This window comes from Cephus cinctus, unplaced genomic scaffold, assembly GCF_000341935.2.
Source record: "Cephus cinctus unplaced genomic scaffold, Ccin1 Ccin1_scaffold0230, whole genome shotgun sequence".
Lineage (NCBI taxonomy): Eukaryota > Metazoa > Arthropoda > Insecta > Hymenoptera > Cephidae > Cephus > Cephus cinctus.
The window spans coordinates 698,933-722,635 of record NW_014332946.1 but is presented as its reverse complement, the minus strand read 5'-3'; the positions used below and the strand labels follow the sequence as shown (position 1 = coordinate 722,635).

The window sequence follows — 23,703 nt, the reverse complement described above, 5'->3', positions numbered from 1 at the left end:
GAACAGTTCAGGCCCCAGTAACGAGACGTTTGTCAGTTTGTCAGTTTTGTCGCACGGTGCATTATTTGGTTTACTTTGTGAAATCGGTTTACCTGCGGACCGGTTAGCGGATAATAATAGAGACGGCGCGGCGGCTATTAGCTGGACAACGGAGCCCACTTTTTTCTTGCCTTACCTTACCAGCTACCAACTGGCCACTAGAGAGACGGTCAAACAGCGAGGAAGGTCGGGAACGTCAACGCTACCGACAATAATGGGGGGTCCGATGACTTGAGACGACCAGCACTGTGAACTGCAGCATCTGGACCTAAAGTAGTATCTCCGTGTCTCAGAATCTTTGAACCCTGATGGCGCAATAACCTCCAAAATGGTCCTCCCATGTATACACCCAGCAACAAAGTCTGACAGCTTTATATGAGAATGAGCCACTTGGTCCAGCAGGGGGTCCCGACATACCTATCTCTATAGACACAACATTGCCGGCGACCTAACCTGTCCTAAACCTGTTTGTACATGTTGCACACGTCGGCCCTCGGGGAATGCGAATGTGAACATGAATGCATGCTGGAATGAGAAAAACCTACCTAGTAGTGCTGGAAAGAATGTCCTCTACTGCCGGGGGACACGAGTATTCCTTTTCTCTGGAATTCTCATTGGTTGGATAGGCAACGGTACATTCTCCCTAGTGGCGGGGCCATTTTATTCCTGTACTCGATGAAACGGTCGCGCTGTTGATTAGGGGAAAAGAAAATCCAGCACTGCGTCTCTGCACGTAATTATATCCAATATCACGGTCTCCCGCACTAGACAACTTCTTAAAAGGTCACGACCGAACGACCTCGCATTCGCATTTTGAACTCGCGACTCCATATCAGCGTAGGCTTTGCCAAGCTATCCGTAAACTTTGCAAATTCTCGCCAGCAAGACAAACGTACGTAGGTCGGTCGATTTAAACACCTGTGGAGTCAACATGGCGGAGCGACAAAGTCAAGCTCAATCAAAGGAAGACCGAGATGCCACCACTACTATGCTTCCCGAGAGCGCCGCGACGTGGCGCCACGTTCCAGCGTTGCTGGTTCACTGACGAACCGCTAGATGGCGCCACCCGTCAGGCACCCATTTACAACGCAATTTACCCAACGATACAAAGCAATGTACCGAGAGCAAAGTAAATATTTGAAGCCAAATAATATTGATCAAAATAATCGGCAGACCAGCGGACGTGCTCGGTGTGAAAGTAGTGAATGATGAGGAGTGACCTGTCGGCCGTGTAAGTCGATGAGGATCTTGTTGGCGCTCTCGGTGAGACGATCGCGAGACTGAGATAAGGAACCGATCGCTTCGGCTCCTCCTTTGTAGGAGGATCCTGGAGCCAGGGAACAGATCCTTCAAGTTTCTGGACGCGGGACTAGGTATAATACATATGCACGACTGTCCACGATGGGACGAGGGAAAAGCAGGAGATAGAAGAATGAAGAGGACCTGAGCAAGGAGGGTTAGTGGAAGGATAGAGGGAAAGGGGGTAGAGCAGCGAGTCGAAAACCCGTGATGCCTCGTTAATCCGTCGACCGTGTGTGTCTCTACGTCTCTATTTGACGTGAGATGAGCTGTATATACATATATATATATATACCTATATGTGTATAACGAGAGAGACTAATTTATGGCCCGATTTGAACGAATGTGTCAGCGACGCCGGCGGCAGGATCATCCCCTTCCATCGATTCATCCCCAAGTCAATCCTATGCCTCGTTTCTTTTTCCATCTCCGTTTCACCTTCTAGAATCCTAAGGAACGTCTCACTGACCCATCGCCATTTCTACACCCCATCCATATACTCTCTATAGCCCCCATGTATCCACTCGAGGTATGCGACTCGGCTGTCCCTTTTCCTTATCTCAAGTGTTTCGAGATTGGGCATGTTTTGTTTCTATTGTCCCCTAATTAGATGCCGTTTAGACGGTCCCCTAACGAATCGAGAGGTACCAGTTTTCAGACTTAAGTGGGACTACGTGGAGTCGAGCGACCTGAGACTCTCCATGGGATTCCAAAGTCTTGGGAGAGCTAGCCTCACCTTTATCTATATCCATCTACCTATCTATCCCGAGTTGCTTACTGCTGTGAAAAATGTCTTGCATTCCTTACGCCAAGAAGCTCTTAGGCTTCGCAGAACAGGTGCCCACTACCGATTTCACACCTATTACGTGGCGGATTCCATATGTAGCAGTGGGGTAATAGATGGACATTTAGGTAGGTACTTGGGACGGCTTGTGACCGTTACTGATAAGGAAGGCCTATCGGTTACCGACAGTGAACTTGCGAATGCTCTTGTCACAGGAGCAGATAGCGGGCACAGAGTGAGGGTTGGTCTGGGTCTGTAAATAAAAAAGAAAAAATGTTGACAAAGGAACCGTCGAAGGTATGCACGAGCTATCAATCAGAGCTCATCGATCTACATAGATAAGGACGCGTATTTAAGAATGCTTTTAGCAGGAGTTGTGCCAGGAGGCGAGGAGTCATTCGACTGATCCAAGTCACCGGTCACTAATAGGGAGGCCGTGTCCTGTCGACGTGACACGGGGGCCTTAAGTCACTTAGGACTATTGGCGCAAACCCGAGCTATACCAGGCTATAAAGAGTTTAGAGTGACAAATATGGGGGTTTGAAAACGAAAAACCAGGAGAAAATAAGAAGAGATAGGATAGACGGAAGAAACGTCGCTCAGCGCCATCTAGGTCGACCAATGAATAGATAAATGAGCATCAAGTAAAATTACCCACTGACGAAGCGACGTACTCTTGAGCATTTATATTTCTAAGGACACTTCGTTAACCTCGACGTCTCTGTAACGTCCCTGCCGAAGGACTGTCTTCGCATTCCTTATCTCTATCGGCGTGCCGATAAGGCTCTACATTTCTGAAGGATCGGTGGGCGCGCGATCGTGTATAAAAATTATTGATGGGTACTCGGGTAACGCCAGGATCTTTGAGAAAGCCGAAGAAAGGAATAAGGAAAGTGGAGGACACAAGAGTGAAAGAGTACGAAGGAGGAGAAGGAAGAAGGTCGTGGGTCAGGTATGGAAATTGATGAACTGAAGAGAGCCGCGTGAATATGTGAGGGAGATCCTGTTAGGCCATAGCTGTCCGCCACTCTGACGCCTGGCGGCTTGTTCCCATGAGTCTGTTTATATTATTCGAGCCGATGAATGTAATATTATGAATCACACAGGCCGCCGCGACGCACAGTCCCGGGACGTCCGACAAGAAGAAGGTCTGAACGGGCGAACGGCGTCAAAAGGCAGTGGACGATTCCTCGAGAAAAACTTCCGAAAGAGGGAACCTATTTAGAAAAAAAAAAGGAAGAAGAAAATAGAACCAATGATAAATACCAAAAACAGTAAAGGTAGAATAAAAAGAGCGTCGGGATGCCCTGGGCAAGGGATAACGAGGTGAGTCCCAGCGGTGTGAGGTGAGACAGCGGCTGGTCTCATCACAGAGCGGCACCAGGGACATAATTGATATCCAAGGGAGTCCCTCGGGAAGAAATTACCAGTAAGAGAAAGACTCCATGAGGAGTCAAGAAGAACGAGAGAGAAGACTCAGAGGTTCCTGGGACCACCGCGAGTGCGAGCGGTATCCAATAGATGGCGATGATGGGCACGGCTATGTCGGTGGCACTCGAGTGGTGCCTAGATAGGACCTGGGGATCGTAAGCTGGGCGTATACCACAGTGTTTAACTTGCTAAGCGGCCCTCTAATCATCGGGTCAGCTCTGTGCAAACATTACCTACCCCTACGTTGCTAATTGCTAATCACTACCTCCACTCCGACAAGGTCGGCACCGATCGACCGCGCTGTCCATCGGAAAAATTGAGGACTCCTTGTCTTCCTTGATAGACGCCGCTTTGCGGTGGAGTATCCTCCAAGCGGCGGGGAGGTGGAGCGGACCAAGTCAGGCCGTCGAGGATGAGCTGGCAGGGATGAACTCAAGGTAAGAGACTCTCTGGGTATGAGATTAGCGCGGTACCTTTTTTTTTTCTCAATGACAGACCTACTGCCGACATCACCAAGTCATCCGGCAACTGGTGCCCAGGAACTAATGATGAAACCAGACTGCTCCCTGTAACCGCTCTTCTCCACCCGCCAGGATCCTACAAGATTTATGGGTTTATTAGAAATCTTCACATGACGATAACTGTACTGTATTAAGTTCCTAGATTGTCACTCCTACATGACCGTCGTCGCTTCCTCCAACGACTCCACGAAAGGTAAACCCATATCGCACCCTGCAGGAGGACATTCCTCACCGTCCCCAGGATCCACTGCAGGCTAGAGCTCACGGCAGACCGCCCACTGCGTTCTAAATTAACAGAGAATTAGCGACGCGCCGCTTCTTCTGGCTGCTCGATTCGACGCTGGCGATAAAGACGTTGCCTGTGTACGCGACGCCTCGTCTGAGAATCGACAAGGTCTTCCAGTCACACTGTTCATCGGATCATCGCGATTGGACCGGATCCAAAGAAAAAGATTAAGGATGAAATAACACTTTTTTTTCCCTTTGACCCTGGAATATTATATGTTTGTACACAAAAGTACAGAGCTCGAACAGCCTCCTTTTTCCCGAAAAAAAAAGAAAAAAAATGAAAGGATTCACAAAGGAATGTTAAATCCCTAAACGACGTTAATCTTTCGAAATTCTCCACTAGGCAGGTAAACCAGATAAGCAGATGCCAATGATAACTCAAAGCCACGATGAATGGAAGGGAATGAATGACTGTTGACAATCGGTAACGACCAAAATCCTCAGACCTGAACTACCCCTTCGGACTGGCAGGCTTCATGAAAATTTTTTCATTTTCTCATCGCACCCTCTACGGGGTCACGTGGTGAAAACCAAAATTGTTCCGCCGCACAATAATATTGTATGGTGCATATAAAATTTGTCCCTAGCAAGAATACCAGATAAGTGAAAAATTGGGAAAAATCGCCAAAGAGACTTTCCACTCTATTTTCGAGATTAGCTGCTTTCACGAAAGATTAGGCTTGGCTGTGGATCGGGCACAAGAGACCAGGCAGTTCAAATGAAGCGCGCTTAATCGAAATACACTGTTTACCTATTCAAGTATACATCTGAAGCGAGCATGGGGTGAATAGTACATAGATCTGAAATCGTCGCTCTAAAATCGCATTTAGTATTTGGAGATCGAAAGGCTCGAAATTTCTTTGACCATTTATGCCGCTTTCGCCGATTCCAAGTGCAAGCTCAGAACGGTGCGCCCGAGTGCCTTCCTGAATCGTCATCGGCGTCATTGAGAAACGTCGGACGGAATAACGTGAAAAAGGTCAGAACGAGGGAGATACGTAATACACTAATATATCGGTAGGTCCTCCTAGGGCTCTCGAACCTCACTGAACAGCAGCCCCTAATTTGAGCACAATGCCAATTCCAATGGGCATTTTTTTTCCTGCTGACGTTAAGGGCCCTTCGGAACTCACACTGGGCCCCATGCTTACTTCTGTAATTCTCCGCAATGATTTTGGTATACGATCATCGTTCAATCGGATCTCAAAATACAGAAGAGCTTGCGTGTATGAAAGTACAAAGAAATGTCCCGGAATGCATCTGGATTGGAGCCAGCGGGGATAATCGTTAGTGAAAGGCCCGGTAGCCGAGGTCTGCCAATTTCTAAATGCATAAACTATAGAAAGAGAAAGGAAGTCGAAGGAACAAGACACAGAGGGACCACCTTGTTTGCCCTCGTAAATCAAAGATCGTTCGGGCTGCCTTCGTCGCGGCGAAACCGTCGATGAGAACAGCTTTACCGTGTCTGCGGCTGCGGTAGGTGTCCCGCACCTTCCCTTTCGAAGAATCCCGGCGGCGCATTCATCACGGAAAGCGGAATGCCTACGATGCCTACGATGCCTACGATGCCGTTGCGCCCGGCAACCGGTTTTGCATTAATTCCTAAACGCCAGGCAGATTCGGAGAAGTTCGTTGTACTTGTGCCGGAAATCCGCTCGAACGAAATACCGTAGGATGGCTGTATATAAACAGTCAAGAAACATTTAAAAAGAGATATGACTCTGGACTGGATGAGATTCTGGACTCGGGAGTTATTGAGATTTAAAGAAAATTTATCGATAAAAAAAATGATTTGATCCCCTCGTTCGTTCACACAATTTTCCAAGCACTCAACGTCAGTCAATATGACATGACCGTCTTTCCCCGCACGCTGAAAGGGTCTCAAACTCTTCCAGCGCCTTTCGAAAACGAGGAGGAAGAGAAGAAAGACGGAAAATCCTCAAAACTTGTCAACGCGAATGTAAAGCCGAACAAAAGGTCCGTCCAGCGTCCGCCGCTCGAGAACGAGACGGATTATCATTGTGCCGATATTTATCTGGAAGTTTTCAGCGGCGCGCGCCATTGTCCAATGAATTCTTTCTCAAGATTTTTCAGAGTTTGACAAATAAGAGGACAATGAGGCGGACCATCCAGCAGAATAAATCTATTTAAGCGTGGTAAGCCCTTCTGCTGCGATTCTCTTGCCAGCCATCACGGACTCCCGGATTCCTCCCGGCCTCCTTACCCATTCAGAATCATTTGAGGATCCTCGCGAGCCACTAGTAAGCGACGTGGGTACACACAATTTGCCCGAAACCAATAGAGCCACCGGTGCAAACTTTAAAACAATGAATTTCAGGGCCCCCTTTGTTATGCTCCAACAATCTTGATCTACTTCATCTCAAACTCGTTCCAGATCTCATGTCTATTCTCCCCCAGGACCCTGTTTAAACTTTTCGACGATGCTCGAGCTGGAGCACATTCTCACATCCCGACTTTGCCCAGGAACCCGTTGATCCCGGTTACTCAGCATTGTTTCATTGTGCTGACGTCAAGAGCGCGTCAGACACCCTTCAACAGGCTACACGAAGTCTGCGCCTCTGGTGGATAAGTTTCGCATAACTTTATACTTTATTAATTAATTACAACATATCTTTTACCAAGTTTGCACGAGCGGTAATGCAATACTCCCCAAGATTGTGACGTAGAAGAAAAAATATTGCTCCTAGCGAATAACTACAGCGCATGCGCGTCGAACTTTGAAACGCCTGACGACAGGCAACCTGCCATACCTCCGGCGCACGGCCGGTTGTATAGCTTCAGGCGCTCGTTATCGTCCAACCATCAATGTCACTCTTTATTACACACTATTACGGACTGCTGTATTGTTACAGGTCCAATAACGTATAGTATGCACCTAAAGGTTCGTAATTATGTACTACCACAGTGCACACCCGATAGATGTTTAATAGCACTCACCACGTTGACAAAGTCCTGGAACGTGATAGCCTGAAGCCGGGATTCCTTCACCCTCGCCAATAGGATGTCTCGCTTGTTCGCCGGAATTTCCGTTTTCCACTCGGTACTCTGAAGAGCGACGAGGAAGTCCTCGAGAGGAATCTCGCCGAAACCCTCGGGATCGTACTGAAAGCTCAATTGAAGTCGCGTGAGCTTCATCCTTGAATGGGAGAAAGAAAAGAGAGAGGAAAATTTCCTCTTAAAATTTCTCTCAGAAGCATACCTTGTCGAAGAGCATGCGCCATCTCTGAAAGAAGAAGGAACACTTTACCATTTAGAATACATTGATCATCTTTCTTTTGAATTGAAAATTTATCACATGCATATAAAATATACTCACATCGTTCAGAAGCTCGCGACGATATTCAGACTCGTCGATGTCGATCTCCGATGCGAGATCGGTATGATCGGTGACGTAACCATCGCAATGGCCGCTGTTCGCTTCGCTCTGAGCGTACTCCTCTTCCACAGCACCGGCGATCGTCGGTATCGACGCTCCGCTGGCTAACAGCATTACGAGAACCTGGACAGCGTCATCGTAGGAAACTCGTCGTCGGGCTGATCCTCCTGAAACACGTGGAGCCTGTTATCGACCGATAAGGAAGCAGTACTTCTGCCACAGTTAATTTTACAAGGATATATGCTAATTTATGCAATCAAAGTTACATAGAACGTCACGCAACCGGCTTCTTTATTTTAGTTAAACCTAAAGAAAATCGATCTCCCCCCCGAAGATATACCTAGTTCTGCCAAGGGGAGCGTGCTGCCGTAGAGGCGTCCTTGAAAGTAGGTTTCTCGATGCAGCAAGCGCCGCGGCGTCGTACCTACACATCGTTGTGGTTACCATGGCGATGGCGATGAGTTTCGGTTTGGGACTCCCCCACGGGCAACCCAGTACGCATTGTGCGGGATGCATCCACCCGCGCGCTTCCCACCTTCCTACCGCACCTCCATCGCCGTCCTGTCATCCCCCGAGCATGCTTCTCGTACAGCCAAACTCACCCCTTGTCTCGTGAAACCCCTTCCGAGAGTCCGTGGGACTTAGACTCAGGCTGATTCTAACATAACATCTGTGTAAGATGCGATCAGCGTACGAGTAGGTCGGTAACCCTAGTCTAACCTGACTACCCCTATAGCAACCTCAGCTCACTGGCCCCTTTATACCCTGAACAGGTGCGTCATTCTCGTTCCTGTTTATATATTAAAAAGCCTGGCTGTTATTATTTAACTCGAACCTGCAGACCGCTCGATATCCCTCATAGCGCTGAGTTGGACTGTAAAATATTTATTTACTTGCATGCTGAGTATTTAATATTTTTATGTATCAGGTATTACCATAAAGCTACTTACAAGAGAGTATAGAACCTTCATGTTAGACCGTTGAAGCCAATGACAGCGCACTGCAGTCCTTGTCATTTTGTGAAACTCCAGTAGATCCAGAACGCGTTGTATCCTGTTTGTAGGAGTTTCACCTCGTACAGAAATTATTCCTGGTTCTGCGATGCACTGACATTATTTTTCTCGGGGTAATTTTACTCTCAACTTGAATACTGTTTGACAATAGTTAGGAAATTAGTTCAAAGGAGGCATGCGAAGGCGCCAGGGCGCAACTGCGGTAACGCGTCGCGAGCTTGCAAAAGCACGTGGATGACATTAAGCCTAAAGTCGCGATCGCGATATGCGCGACGTAGCCGGCAGGCGTCACGCAACTGACGAAGGGTTTGCCGCCCTCGTCGACTCCGTCGGCCTCATCCGCCCCCACGCCGACAACCCCAAGCTCGTTCACCCCTAGCAGCAGATACTCGACTTTGCTATACTTGCATGCCGGAAATTATCTCGACCGGATCATCTGGCCGCATTTCGATCGCCAAGCCACGCGAACCCCTATGGAAACCAGTCAAGCTTACTAGAGTTAAGTGAAATCAAACCTAACGTAGTAGAGACAGTCGAATCGTGCCTTTATATTTATGTATTTGATTTACTCGCAGGTATATGTTATTTTATAGAAAAATATAACAAAGTTACCGTTGGTAGACTTGAAAATCCGAACGCCATCAAATCACCTTGGAATTTGCATTCGTGATTTATTTTATCCCCTTGCTACGTGTCTATTTTTAGTAACCTGCTTTGTCTGTATGAAAAAGTGTCCCAGTTTTCTTTAAACACAATGTTGTATTATTTGACAATTTTTTAAGCACAGGGTATATAAATGTATTCGACTGATATCTAAGTCATTAAAGGCATTACAAACTTTTACTCCAAATAGAACACGAGCTGCGTTTCAATACTGTTATCTCGCCAGATAACTTTTGAACGAACCCCCTTGCAGGGGTCGAGCGCCAGGAAGAGCGGGTCGACGACGAGTTCCTTGTGTGTGATTGTGAGAATCCGTAGCCATTCGTGAGGAGCAGTGAGTCACTCTGTAATATATAGTAGTGCGACGCCGCACTCCACCATAGAGCCGAAAGCAGAGCAGGACAGTACAGGGCAGACGTGGCCAGACGAACTAGGGTAAACCAAGGTGATGGGGCGAGTACGTCTACTGCGTCTGGGAAGCCAGTCAATAGTAAGACTGCCTACTCTTTGGCATTCTCTCCTGTTCTATTTGTTTCACTAGTCAGAAATTAACTTACCTATATGCACCATATACTATCTGGTACATCCAAGTTAGAACCATTTACTGTAGAGGTATAAACTTTCTTATTGTCAATTAGAGGTTGATAAGGACTTGGAATTATACCCAGAGAGCAAAGTGTAATCGGAGAAAAACTATGACAGCATCAAGTTTTGCAATTTGCTGTATACATATATATGTCTACAAACTTATGAAGAGTGCTGTTGCGTCATACAAGTATAGCATGCAACCTTTAAGCGTGAATTGTCGAGCAACATGTAAACAACACGTTTCTGATGCATTGCTGAAAAATAGTATACTGTTATCCCTCAAGCATTTACGGCATTAACGATCCGTAATACTTTCCTGCTGAAACTTCTAAATTAAACGTTTTTTTACGAATTAGGAGTCTAGTTTTCTGAGTAATCTTTCTGGGATGCGTTCTTATTATAGTGTAATGGCATTAACTTACAATAATATTTTAAAGGACCGTTTCTGCTCACGGCTGTACATAAAGTAGAACGTCGATTATACGAACGATAGGTTATACGAACAGCTTGTAAAGTGTTGATTTCATACTTTGGCCCATATAAATATGGCAGAGATTCGTCCCGTAGAAAAGTTTTTCATTGGCAATGTTTTTTCGCGCATCTATGTCCCCTCATTAGTTCGGATAATCAACGTTTTATTGCAGCATGAAAAAAAGGCGACCAAGAAATGCAAAAATGTGATTACTTGCAATGGTGGCACTGTAAAACGTAATCGGTAAATCAACTAAAATAATAGATTGATTCTAGAAATTCTAACTAATAAAAGGTGTATGTAGGAAATTTGGGATGAATTTAAGAAGAATACCTTTTATAAAAGTATGAACATTGCGCTGGCGCCTGTATCACGACTCCTATTGCGGCATGCATCCAGGATATCTTCTTTAAACGTGGCACAACAATACGCGGTACATTCCGGAATTCACTAGCAGACTGCGAGCATGGCTGTGTCTTACTCTACTTCATGCACATAAACAGGGACACAATGTGATTTTGTTATACTGGTGGTGAATTTCGGAACTTGCTCGTTGCGAAATGTATGGTTACCTTGCTGCTCCGACTAAAGTAAGGTTACAGACCTCCTTGACTTAAGAAATACATATGTGGTGCTGTGCGACAAAGTGATAATCTGTTGATTTTAAATGTATACATGACACAAAGCCAGGTAAACGAGACGTCGTCAGAGAGGATGGTTTCTGTACGGGATTGGCGACAGGCCCTTCGGACCCCACACGTGTATCGCGTTGGCAATAGTGCTTTTCGTATACAGAGTCTGTATCTTGTATTTTTTGTCTTTATTGTGCTCGTTATTACATTGTTTTATACTTATCCCTCGATGAACAATGCTGTACAATCTCATTTTGCTAAATCATCCTTACCACCTTGTCGTTATTATAAATATAACAAGACATATCCGTTGACGGCACCAACCAAGACTTCCATCGGTATTTCATATAAAATAGCAATTATCAGTGATTTGGATCATGCATCTAAAAGTGTTGACAAGAAAGACACTTGGCTGAGTTACTTGAAGAAGGGCCATCTCATGTGGTTTCCCAATAAAAATGTTATGTCGGTTTCTTGGGACAATGACATGTCCGTACTGTCATCATCATTTGCTATGAAAGGTCGTGGCATGGAATTATCAGAATTAGTTACTTTTGATGGAAAACTCGTGACTTTTGATGATCGTACTGGAATGATATATTACATAGAAGGTGATCAAGCTTATCCTTGGGTTATTCTCATGGATGGCAATGGAAAGGATTCTAAAGGTATGATATTAATTGGGACTTTTAAAGTTCTAGAAGAAAACAGTTTCTACATTGCAGGTTTTAAATCAGAATGGGCAACGGTAAAGGATGAACAGCTCTATGTTGGTAGCATGGGAAAAGAATGGACTACAGCGGCTGGAGAATTTGTAAATAATAATCCGCAATGGGTTAAGACTGTATCTGTTCTAGGAGAAAAACATTCTTTAAATTGGGTATCTAACTACAACCGTCTTCGGCAAGCATATGATATTGAATTTCCAGGTACTTAGAGAGTATATATTGATTGCACAAAGAATAATCTCTGCTTTGAATAAAGAAAACTAAACTTTATCTATTCTATAACACAAAATATAGTATGTTGCACGAGAAACTCATGGTATCCAAATAGAACGTATGGTTAATGATTTCTGGTAGAAATTTCTTTTTTACAGGCTACATGATTCATGAATCTGCTGCATGGAGTGACATACACAGAAGCTGGTTTTTTCTACCTCGTAGATGTTCCAAAGACCGTTACAACGAGACAAAGGATGAATTTATGGGCTGCAATATTATGTTAATAGCCGATGAAAATTTCTTGAATATCAAGGTACGCATTGAATACTCATATATCCTTACTTATTATTTGTTTCTAATAATCTAATTAATATTTAATTAACTCTGTTCCTTTTTAGGTCACCAAGGTCGGCAATTTAATTCCAACCAGAGGTTTCTCCAGTTTCAAGTTCCTACCTAAATCAAAAGATTCAGTCATTGTAGCATTAAAGACTGAAGAGAACCAAGGACATACTGCTACATACATTATGGCGTTCGGCATTGACGGAACAATAGTAATGCCGGAACTTAAAGTAATAGACAAGAAATTCGAAGGACTTGAGTTTATATGACATTTCCTTCTAGGAATGCTAATAAAAATCAATGTACAAAATTGTAAATAGACATACAGATAATATGAAGATATTTGTTATGGATTGACCAATACAAAGTATATAATAACGCATTTATTATATTTAAACTATATTCTCTCGCTTCATTTATCTCCACCTCACGCTGTCTAGATTAAACGCACCAAACACTTTTATGTGTCTAACACCTTAAGGTACGTGTCTCAGACGTATTTGATCTAAATTGTGTACTCCCTTGTAGGACGGATTTCACCCGATACGTAAACAAAAATTTGAACATTGTTACCGAAAAACTGAAAAATTATTTGTACTTTTGAATGCTCATTCAATTTCCTGCCAATGAACAACGCCATATACACTCATCTCGCAGATTATATATATACAATGTATGTATATATACACGATTAATTTAAAAAGCTGGCACAAAATTTACAGGCATATTCTATGAAATGTATATACACCTGGTGTATTCGAGGCAATCATAAATTTGTCCGTAAGAAAAATACAATTTCTCATTAATTGGTTAAAACTAATTCGAAATCAGAGTTTTAACTTTTTTTTAAATGTAAATAGAGTAGATAAAACTAACGATGCAGCATATAGTATGTGTAACTAGCAATGAAGGACACTGAATATCTACTACGAAGTAATGCTATGTGAATTGGTTGAGGATTCATGTTTAAGACTGTTTTCATAGTTTGAAAGTATAAAATACGCCGGTAAATTAATTCTATCCAGCCAGACTTCGAACTTCATCCACTCACTCGCTCGCGTTCAGTAATTGTTTTCTTCAAACTGACAGCTGTCAAGATCTTTCGAACATATATATATATATATTTGTGTAATTCGCCTAATTTATTTACTTTTAGTTGGTAATTGATTTATTTACGTCATAAGTATTCTTTGAGTAAAAAAATAAGAGAGAAATTTTTTGTCGCGGATCGTGGAATCGAACTGTGTTACCGTCCGACTATGATAAAAATATCTCGATTCATCGTTCCGACGTCCAAGAATCTCAGACCGACGTTCCTCATATCCAAGTGTCTCTAATCAGCAGTTTCAGGGTGCGTTCCGATAGTTGCTGAAAGCGCTGCGGGTATCGTTGTGTCCCTGTTTACTTGCATGCAATAGAATAAGACAGAACCATACTCGCAGCGGTTGAGTGAGTATCGGAACGCACCCTCAACGTCCAGGTTTGTTTTGTGGTTCTGTATTTTCAAGTGTTTCTAGTTATCGTCTCTTATGTTCAGATATTCCTGACTATCCCGACTGTCGCTCTTTATATGTACACAAATTGTCCTTTGTTTATTACATTACTACTCCAAATGATTCTTGCGTATGCCAAAATATCTTCAGTACGAATCACTCAGTACTTCTGATCATTCAAAGGATTCGTTGAAACAAAATACTGCTGCCATATGACACAAATCATAGATCCAACAATCACTGCCAACTTGGAATATTTCTATGGAGAATTGGCTAGAGGCTGTCATTGCTGCTACAGGTAACCCAATTAAGTAAATCTTAAGTTTAACTTCTTGATTACCGATTCAATTTCATAAAATAGGCCCAGAGTACCGGAAATCCGATAGTGCATCAAAAATTACTGAAATTTCGTATACGGAGATTTTTTGGATGCTGAACATGAATTTCATCTCTGGAAAAAGTCTTTATTTTATTAATTTAACGTCAGTGCTTTTATCATTAAATAATAGTTCTGCTTTAATAATTGTACTTTGCGATACAAGTGCGAGAAAGCGAACTTTATAGGCAGGCGGTGAAGTTGGTCGCACAGCCGCACACGAGTAACACAACGGCACGAGCCGAAGGCGAGTGCTGCTTGTTTTACGAGTGCGGTGAGTGTGACAAACTTCACGACCTGCGTATAATGTTCGCTTTATTGTACCAGTATCGCATAATATTTTCTGTAACGAATGCATGAAAAACGCTACTTTTTGTGCCTCCAAAGTGACTGGAACATCTCTTCGTTGGAGGAGGCAGCCATAAGAAGAGCAAGGAAGGCTTCCAAAGTGAATGCATTTCATGACAGCGCGCGAGAACAAAGTTTACTTTATCGCACTAGTGCGAGAAGAAAGCACTAGTGCGATAATGTAAAATTGGGCCGATTTGCGCATGCGCAGCATTTTTATCGTGTCCATAGTTATAAAGCGCCACATTCGCTACACTTCGGAGGCACGAAAAGTAGCGTTTTTCATGCATGAGTTACATAAATATTATTCTGTAACACTATTGCAATATTGATCTATGTATGATTATACAACACGGTATCACGGTTTCTCGAATAAAATTGGTTCTATACTTAGTGATCGTAAGTTTTCGAGAAACTGAAGATGCTCCGGTGTACATTCCCACCTCGTTTGATATCATGCGATGAGACCATCGACGCAGCCGAGAGCAGCTCTGGGTGATTGTGCAATATCCGCCCCATCGTCATTCTCTTTGGCACTGAGCTCGTCGTCTTCAAATTGCTGATGATTATCTAGCTCTACGCCGGATACGATCTCCTCATCCGACAGAATTTTCCATCCTAGTTCATTGTCATCTTGGTTCAACCACTTATTCATATCTTCCACCGTTAGCTCTTCCTGTCCCGGAAGCTGGCGAATCATCTCACAGAATGCATCCGATTGCAGGTCATAGTCAATATTCATCGCCGAGATGTCCTGCGGGAAAAGGTTGTTCCATCCGTTCCTGACATCCATCTCAGTCACTTCGTTCCAGGCCGAGCCAAGAAAATTACAACAGTGCAACATTGTCAAAGATTTTATAAGTCTCTGCATACCTTTCAAGCTTTTCTCGGTAAGTACCAAGCGCAGTAAGTTCCGCTTGTAAACTTTGTTTCATTTTTTCAATAATTCCTTGGTCCACAGGCTGAAGTAGAGACGTGACAGTTGTCGGCAGGTATCTAACCTCGCACTTATCACATAGAGCATTCAATTCTTTTATCGGTGGATGAATTGGTGCGTTGTCCAAAAGGAGGATAAACTTTTCATCAGTTGGCTTATGCACCTTGTCTATTTGAGGATGGAACGCTTTTTTGTACCACTCAAGGGTGAGTTCCCGTGTCATACAAGCATTTTTTTCACCTCTATATGTAACCGGTAACACTTTTATATTTTTAGGGCATGTGGGATTTTCAGATTTGCCAACAACAAGAAGTGGCAACTTGTGTGTACCAGTTGCATTAGCACAAACCATCACTGCCGCACGGTCTTTGCTCATATTTCGATTTGGATGATTATCTGCTTCTGTCACACGACTTTTACCCAGCAATGTCCTCCATAAAAGTCCTCTTTCATCAGCATTGTAAATTTGACGCATTGCGTATCCTTTGTCTTCAAGATATTGCACTATCTCTTGACAAAAGGTTTGACTGGCTTCTTTATCCGAACACAGTTTATCTTTCTGAACTGACAATAATTTAATGCGATGTCTCGCTTTAAATCTGTAAAGGAAACCGTGGCTGGCTTTAAACGACGCTGGACCGTTCAATAGTTCGGTGAAGAGAAGAGCCTTCTGTAGCATTGGTCCACTCGTGTAGTCGCCGATACTTCTTTTTTGCACGAACCCCTTGTACAGACACTCGTCAAGCTCGCTAATCTCGACGCCAGTAAATTTTTTCTTTTTGTGAACTATTCCCGTGGGCATCGTCGATTACTTTTTTCTGTTTTAAAACATTTTCTTTGTTCTTCTATATCAAAGAGATCGCAGCATTCGTAACACCGTACTCTGCAGCAAGACTGGTACCGGATTCACCGGAGGCCAGTCGTTCCAGGATTATCGTCCTTTCCTCGATGCTCAATCGTTTTGACTTTTTTTCAGACGTCTAAGTATCGAATAAGAAATATTTATTTTCACCGTTATATTTAACTTTAATACAGTACATTTGAATGTATGCAATGTTGATAAGACAAATATTTATTCCCATACCTTAACCGACACATTTTAACAAATCATTAGTCAGGTAACAACATACATTCTGATTAATTGTTCATTGATAAAACGTTATTAAAAGTGCGTTCGTATTAATTGAATCCGCTTTTTAAAAAATGCTCTGCTCAGAGGTGTCTTAGTATCGTAGAATTGAAATGAGATTTTCTTAGCTGTACCATTTATATAAAAATACAAGTTATTTTCAATGATCCAACCGTGAGTAGGATGTAAAGAAAAAAAAAAACAAATTATCACAACAAAAAACTTATAGCAGATATAATTTTTCGTTCACTTTGTAGGTTATCCATGCGCGAGTTTTTCTACCCTAATTTTACAATACATTGCGCATGCGCAAGCGGGGTAGGCTGCGCAATGTACTGACACGTACATACATATATAACAGCTGATCGAGAGTCGGAGACCGAAGGAGTTAAAATGTCAGGAATGAGTCTCGATTAGTTAAACTGTCAGGAATCTCATTGTAATAACTCAGAACACACAAACCAACAGTTCCATAGCAACAATGTTCTAATTTTCTACTCAGGTATAAAATCGTTACGTAATATAAATCAGTGGCTATTACATTCTTGAGTAGAAATCTTTTCGTCGCCAATATGTACATATATATAACTGTTAGCCAACAGATCGACTCCTGCGCCAAGTACAGGCAACCGGCAATACAAACAAGCAGCCGACTTAAAATCTAAAAAATTTTACTCGAGAAATTTTTTTCATATCGGTTCTGAACTGACATATAACTGCAAATAATATAATACATATTTTATGACTTGGATGTTTATTGTCCAATTTCCATAAAATTCGATCAAACTGCATGCTCAGTGTTATTTAATGGTTTCACTGCATACAGTACAATCCTATTTTTGGAAATTTCATTCTTGCCGACTGGCCCCCACTGTTCAGTGCTTATCGCGAGTGATAGGGATGTTCAGCCATGCACGCTATTATGCCAGTTGCACTATGTCAGTCGTCATTTCAATGAGATCCTAGCATACACGCTATGCGCAATAAGCATGACTTGCGGTAACCCATTGTTTTGGGAGCTTTCAGTCCCAAGTTGATTCTAGCAGCTAGATTCTACAGTAGTACAGTTTACATTCGTTTAAATATTACATATACCACCGTTGGAATACTTTTGTGATACACTGTATGCTAACGATACACGTTCACTTTGAATTGCATGGTTACGTACTAAAATCAATATACAGTCGACTCTCCCTTTAACGTACACCTATCGAAAAGACGTCCTTGTAGAAAAGCTGAAAGACTACAGAAATGAACGCACCGTACACCAGCTGGTACGTACATCATTGTACGCAATATTTTAGTGAAGAAAGTCAGAAAAGGAACAAAAATTGTTTTGGTGTCACCGAGTCTCGGTTCTGTGCTTCCATTTCATATATTTAATGCTTAGTCATATTGACGACTCCACACTCCTTTGTCTGACGCGATCGCGCATGTACCACTCACACGTTTTACCCCCGGTGCTAAAATAGACTGTAAGGGGGGATTGAAAATAAAATTGTATTCACTCTCTTCGCAGGGTTGATCGCGCTGTCCCTGTTAAGTCAGTCGTATCGTTTGCACAGTGTCTGTTTACTGGCATCCTTTTTCTCTCGTAACGTATTGCAAGACGACGGTGCCATGTGTAAATATGCTCACTACCAGCCATCCAATAACGGCAGACTTATATTTTAACCTGGTACGTGAATCTGGTCTGATATGCGATTGAGTCCTCGTTATGCACGCATTTATGACCATTGACACGCTAAGGACCTGAACTCTTCGAGCTCAGGAACCTGTCTGAGACATGGCATCAAAACCTCTGGAGACTGACTGGCAAGTCGCGAGACGAGGAATTTCTCTATTGCTTAATGATAAGATAGAGGAAGCTGATCATCTGTTCGCGGAACGTCCTCACAGCTTTCATATAAAAGCTGGACGATGCTTTGCCTTATTTATGGCAAGTATTACCTGCGACGGTAATTTATTATTATCTGTGTTGTTGTTGTTAGGTTATAATGATTTTGTGACAATTTTTTTTCAGAATGCGATTATGACTTTCGAGGACGAGAAACTCCTGGAGGCGACGCAGCTGCTGAAGGAAATGGAAAAGGAATGTGCCGGTAACATTGGCTGGCTGAAATTAATGAAGAGTAAAGTTTTAGGGAAGGAACAAACTGGCGTAAGAAAATTAAAAGCACTGTAGTCTCTTAAGACGGAAGAGAAACGATTGTCTTTCTCTGCAGGATGATTTTATTACCAAACTCGAGCAACAAATTGTACTGGCGGATACTCAAGTTTGTGCTGCTATACTGGCATTGCTGCAACAGGAATTCAGTGGTTTTGTAAAAGGCGGCTGGATGCTACGTAAAGCATGGAGAGTCTATCAGCATACCTACTCACAAATTTTGAAGCTGTATAAGCATACATTCGGCGATGGTCCTCTTTCTGGTTTGTAGAATAAAATTGTATGATAGGTATGTAGAAATTTTTTGATTATTTACTTTTAATTTTATTTCTGTATTCTTTTAGAACTCGAATCGAATCGCAGCACCCCCTGCAATGGATCTTCCTTGAATCACACACCTCTGAGCTCATCCTCGGAATGGTCGATTTCTTCCTATAATGGTTCTTCCAGCAGTACTGCTGCATCCTCGCCGTCAGGTCTGCGAAGCTCTCTATCAATGTTCCTCTCGCTCACTGGCATCACATCTGAACAACAGACACCGTAATTGTTTCTTTTTACAAACATCTCTTATTTCGTTGACACTTCTCATTAGAAATTGACACGTTACACGTATGGATCATTAGGTTTTACGTTTCTTCGAAATTATTCTGCGCATTAAGGTACATTTTAAGTGTAGATGGAATTCACTGTGCAGATATAGGAGCGAAGATATTTATATCTTGACACTTCGTAGCTTGTAGTGACAAAAAAACAATATCGCAACCATCTAGAAATTATCATTATGAATTTTATTAACTTGTTTATTCGGTTTGAAAACGGGTTAATAATTATTACAGTTTCGTTAAATCAACTGAGGTGACACGATTGATGGCTGCTGTCAGTTTTGGATATGGAATTTTTCAACTGTGCGTCAGTTTACTTCCACCTTCGTTCTTGAAACTCACCCACGTCTTGGGCTTCAAAGGCGACAGCAGCGCCGCCCTTGCGGCACTAATGTATGCAAGACTTAGCAAGGATATGAGAGCACCACTGGCTACGTTAGTTAATTTATTATTTTTGTAATTTATCGTTAAGTTCTTAGATTGATTTGCTTTTCTAAATTTTTTTTTTCTTTCTATTTGTGCGATAAAGGTTCAGCTTGCTGTCGTATTATACATTTGTGAGACCATTTTTCTCGCTAGAAGGTTCGAAGATAATTACGGATGTCAAAGCAGCCGAACAACTTCTTGACGAGGTGCGGTTGGAATTTCAAAATTCCGCACTTTTTTTCTTTTTCATGGGTCGAGTAGAACGGCTCAAGGTACATTGACAATTTTGAAATTCTAATTCTTAATTGACATTATAAATAAATGTTTATCTTATTTCCTTGTAGTCCAATTTGAATGCAGCCTTACTCATGTACGGATCAGCCGTCGAGGTTTCTAGTCAACGTGAAATAAAAATGCTCTGTCTTCATGAGGTCGCCTGGTGTCATCTTATTTCTTTGAATTATAAGGAAGCACAAGAATCCTTGATACAATTGCAAAAACAGTCACGCTGGTCCAAAAGCTTCTATGCCTATCTTGCAGCAGGTGTGAAATTTAATTATTAATTACATAAACAATTGCTTTATGCAGCCAAATACAATTTTTTTAATTGTTTACAGTCTGTTCCGGATCCGATGGGAATTTCAATGAACTCTTATCCATCTATCGTGAATTAACGAATCTCATAGCCAGAACATCAATGGATACCCAACTTGGCTTATTCGTCTGTCGAAGAGTTCCAAAACTTGTCGATCGAAATACTGGCCAACCGCATTTGATATCCTATTATAAATTACTCGTGTACGAGTTACTTTATCTCTGGAACGCAATACCGTCCTGTACCACAGAAGCCCTTGAAAATATTTTAACTGGTAATGATATTTAAGTCATAATGCATGGAAAAGATGAGAAGATGTTCATAATTCAATTATCCTTACAGAATGGTCTCAGGAACCACTTGAGGAACCAATGCTGGGTCTAAAAGATCTTATAGAAGGGGTCATATATTCTCATCTTGGAGAACAAAGCGGCTGTATGAAATGTTTTAGGAATTGTTTGAGACGACGCAATTCCATAAGAGATAATTGCGACGAGCATATTACCGTTCATGCAATGTACGAACTGGCCGTTCTTCTTTGTAAATCATACGTAAGTTATCTGTTAAATTTTAATACTTTTCAATTTTGAAAATATATCAATTAACATTACTTTTTTTATAGAATGTTGAAGAAGGAAGAGGTCTGCTACAAAGAGCTCAGTCGCAATTTAAGGATTATGACTTTGAAAGTCGTATAAACGTGCGAATACATGCTGCCCTTAGAAAATATAACTGAAGAAAATTTTGGATAGTTTTGAGCATAAGAAAAAAACAACGTTATTCTTGTAATTTTAACGAAAAAGCACTTGATAAGATAAACCAAACGTCCCTATGTAGCGCAATACTATAGTAAAGATAAGAGCTGTAGATTAATTATTGATTGAGAGGTACAAAAAAATTAACATTAATTGTTGAGCATTGAAAAAGTTGGCCTTGTCTATTTAATTAAACATACAGTTGACTTTCCCAGAAAAAAGTTTCACCTTTTTTTTGTTTTTTTTTCTGCATCCTGAAGTTTCAACTGTCATCTTCATCATGTCAGCTTGACGGTTGAGGTTGACAAGCAATTTTGTACTAAAAATATTTAAGATTTAGTGTGAAAAATGTTTATCTTCTTAATGAGCCAATGAGCCACCAAAACTCATATTGCTGCTTCAACGCAGGCAACTACCAGCAAGCTCCTTATTGTCAGACGACGTCCTGGTATCGAAAACTGCTTAAGCCATTCGCATTCTCCATTATTACTGCAATTTTAGGTACTGCTAGGTATACTATTCACGCAATACTAAATTTCGTATTAACCCTAGCTCGGCAGACTTTTATTTATACCCTTAGAAAATCACGCATGGTCTGTCAGACCGACGATTTTTATTGCTCTGTAGCTTTTGAACAAATGCATATCTTTAGATCCAATTATAGTGAACTCGAAACGCCAGACTCTGAGTAACAAGGATAAACTATAGTCCAATTTTAAAAGTAATTCGTTCAAAAGTTATAGCATTTACAAAAAATGGTGTCACGAGGAACACGCAAAAATGCAGTTTTCTCCAGACCACCAGACTCTGATACGATGAGCTAGGGTTAAACATTTGATTATTTACACGTATTTTTTTAGCCATGTCTGTATCACATCTCTGTGACAAGTATTCAGCCAGTAGTTCGTTCATGAGCATCAAATCTGAACTGGAATATGTTAGGTCGCATCTGAGTACCCTTATGGTGAAAAAAAAAAATTTCTATTTCCATCTGGTTGGCAAAATAATCATAGTCCAATGTTATAGATAGAAGTTAAGAGCATCAGAGAGTCCCATGAAGATCTCAAGAATAAACTGCTTGAAATGGCTTGTGTAATTCCAAAATTATCTGACACTATGCTTAAACTGAAAAATGAAGTGGCCGAAGGTATTCTTAAAAGGCAATGTGATACATTGCTGCTATAAAGATAGATCTTTTGGACTGTCTTAGAGAACCTGAGCAACTTGGTACGCCATGAACTAGAAATCTATGATGCTGATAAGACAGGGAGAACTGACTATGCATTAGAAAGCTCAGGTAGCCATTTAGTACAATGTCTCTTTTTAGTATATCATCTTGTCTATAGTAAATTAATTTACAAGGGGGTGCAATATTGTCAACAAGAGACACTGTCACTAGTTCTCAAGGTATTCCTGCACTTTCATTATTTGGTGTACCACTGTGTCAGAAGAATACACCAAGAGCCGTCATACAGGTAGTATCAAATGTTATAAGGTAAAAAGTCCAGTTACTGAAATTGTTCCAGTTTCTGATCAGGGTATCCTCACCATATCAGGCTTGACCCACCACTCGTTAAACAGCCAAAAGCAAAATGGGTGTTAGCCTGGTCAGAAACAGGGACACTAGTACCTTCCCTTTTTATCCATATGAACTTATACCTTTGTAATGAGATGCTTCGCTGAGGTTAGTAACTGGGATATTTACCTTACAATAAACTCCAACTATTAACAAATCAAAGTTGATCTTTTTCTTGAAATACAGTCAGGTGTACTTCCTGGTGAATGTTGGGGATTCAAAGGTAGTGCTGGATCTGTAGTTATTAAACTCCTGAAACCAATTTATGTATCTGGTGTCAGCCTGGAACATATACCACAATCTATCTCACCAACTGGAGAAACTTCAGCAGCTCCAAAAAATTTTTCTCTCTGGGTAAATACAACAATTCATCCCTCATTTATTTGAATACAATTAATATGATTTATAGGGATTGAAACACTTGGATGACAAGGAACCATTTCTATTTGGTAATTTCATCTATGACAATGATTCCTCACCTGTTCAATATTTCAAGGTTAAGGTACTAGTTCAGGTATTTAGTGTTGGGTTACGACATCAGTGTCAAATTCAAACTATGTTTTTTTTTTATATTATAACTCGTACAGTCGCTCGTAAGGAAATGAACCTCCCAAAAATACATTGATCTCGCAACCTCACTGTAAACCCCGAAATATTTTTAACATTAGTCAAGCATCTTTTTTTTTCCAGAATCATGCGAAAAAATTGTATGAAATCGTGGAGGTCAAAGTTCATTCGAACAACGGTAACGACGACTACACTTGTATCTATAGAATTCGTGTACACGGTTCACAAAGTTCACCAGATGGATGAGAAATAACTTGATATCCTAAGAAATATTTTATTACGGTACCAAAATGGTGTTTTATATCAGTACCTTGCTATA

General features: G+C 41.7%; 6 protein-coding genes across 16 annotated transcripts in view; 3 read left to right on the top strand and 3 right to left on the bottom strand.

Annotated features, from left to right (window-relative positions):
* LOC107265606 (protein rhomboid) overlaps positions 1-10,949 on the bottom strand; it is a 189,523-nt gene extending 178,574 nt beyond the window's left edge. Inside the window, exons 1-8 of one of the 9 annotated variants that reach the window (XM_025082881.1) lie at positions 10,446-10,727; positions 9,993-10,039; positions 9,385-9,907; positions 8,710-9,243; positions 8,595-8,633; positions 7,700-7,926; positions 7,583-7,606; positions 7,321-7,485 (exon numbers count right to left, since the gene is read on the bottom strand). In XM_025082881.1, coding sequence (XP_024938649.1) covers positions 7,321-7,485; positions 7,583-7,606; positions 7,700-7,926; positions 8,595-8,619 — 441 coding nt within the window. In that variant the 5' untranslated portion in view covers positions 8,620-8,633; positions 8,710-9,243; positions 9,385-9,907; positions 9,993-10,039; positions 10,446-10,727. Of the gene's footprint in view, positions 1-7,320; positions 7,520-7,582; positions 7,607-7,699; positions 7,927-8,099; positions 8,634-8,709; positions 9,244-9,384; positions 10,728-10,828 lie in introns of those variants that run through there. The other 8 variants (XM_025082879.1, XM_025082878.1, XM_025082880.1 and 5 more) reach the window with 8 other exon arrangements.
* Positions 10,906-12,815, top strand: LOC107265609 (soluble calcium-activated nucleotidase 1). Its single transcript, XM_015735223.2, has 4 exons — positions 10,906-11,795; positions 11,853-12,056; positions 12,227-12,384; positions 12,470-12,815. The coding sequence occupies exons 1-4, from the start codon at positions 11,171-11,173 to the stop codon at positions 12,680-12,682; spliced, it is 1,200 nt and encodes a 399-aa protein (XP_015590709.1). The 5' UTR covers positions 10,906-11,170; the 3' UTR covers positions 12,683-12,815.
* A 2,221-nt stretch (positions 12,816-15,036) lies between these two features.
* LOC107265558 lies at positions 15,037-15,443 on the bottom strand. The gene has a single exon (XM_015735141.2). The coding sequence runs from the start codon at positions 15,421-15,423 to the stop codon at positions 15,085-15,087; it is 339 nt and encodes a 112-aa protein (XP_015590627.1). The 5' UTR covers positions 15,424-15,443; the 3' UTR covers positions 15,037-15,084.
* A 14-nt stretch (positions 15,444-15,457) lies between these two features.
* LOC107265557 (jerky protein homolog-like) lies at positions 15,458-16,369 on the bottom strand. The gene has a single exon (XM_015735140.1). It carries the CDS (start codon positions 16,367-16,369, stop codon positions 15,458-15,460), a length of 912 nt encoding a protein of 303 aa, XP_015590626.1.
* A 1,276-nt stretch (positions 16,370-17,645) lies between these two features.
* On the top strand, positions 17,646-21,412 carry LOC107265604 (tetratricopeptide repeat protein 39C). 3 transcript variants are annotated; one of them, XM_015735204.2, is made up of 12 exons: positions 17,646-17,970; positions 18,216-18,374; positions 18,446-18,635; positions 18,720-18,857; positions 18,922-19,126; positions 19,208-19,403; positions 19,700-19,900; positions 19,995-20,163; positions 20,236-20,434; positions 20,509-20,760; positions 20,829-21,037; positions 21,109-21,376. In XM_015735204.2, the coding sequence occupies exons 3-12, from the start codon at positions 18,483-18,485 to the stop codon at positions 21,220-21,222; spliced, it is 1,836 nt and encodes a 611-aa protein (XP_015590690.1). In that variant the 5' UTR covers positions 17,646-17,970; positions 18,216-18,374; positions 18,446-18,482; the 3' UTR covers positions 21,223-21,376. The 3 variants fall into 3 exon arrangements, with proteins under 3 accessions (XP_015590690.1, XP_015590691.1, XP_015590693.1); XM_015735205.2 differs by lacking the exons at positions 17,646-17,970; positions 18,216-18,374 and having other exon boundaries at positions 18,450-18,635; positions 21,109-21,412; XM_015735207.2 differs by lacking the exons at positions 17,646-17,970; positions 18,216-18,374 and having other exon boundaries at positions 18,450-18,635; positions 19,995-20,097.
* Positions 21,413-21,580: 168 nt separating this feature from the next.
* On the top strand, positions 21,581-23,635 carry LOC107265556 (SUN domain-containing protein 1-like). The gene is made up of 7 exons (XM_025082889.1): positions 21,581-21,742; positions 22,102-22,205; positions 22,268-22,388; positions 22,452-22,538; positions 22,604-22,716; positions 23,004-23,171; positions 23,227-23,635. Exons 1-7 carry the CDS (start codon positions 21,613-21,615, stop codon positions 23,440-23,442), a joined length of 939 nt encoding a protein of 312 aa, XP_024938657.1. The 5' UTR covers positions 21,581-21,612; the 3' UTR covers positions 23,443-23,635.
* The last annotated feature ends 68 nt before the right edge of the window (positions 23,636-23,703 follow it).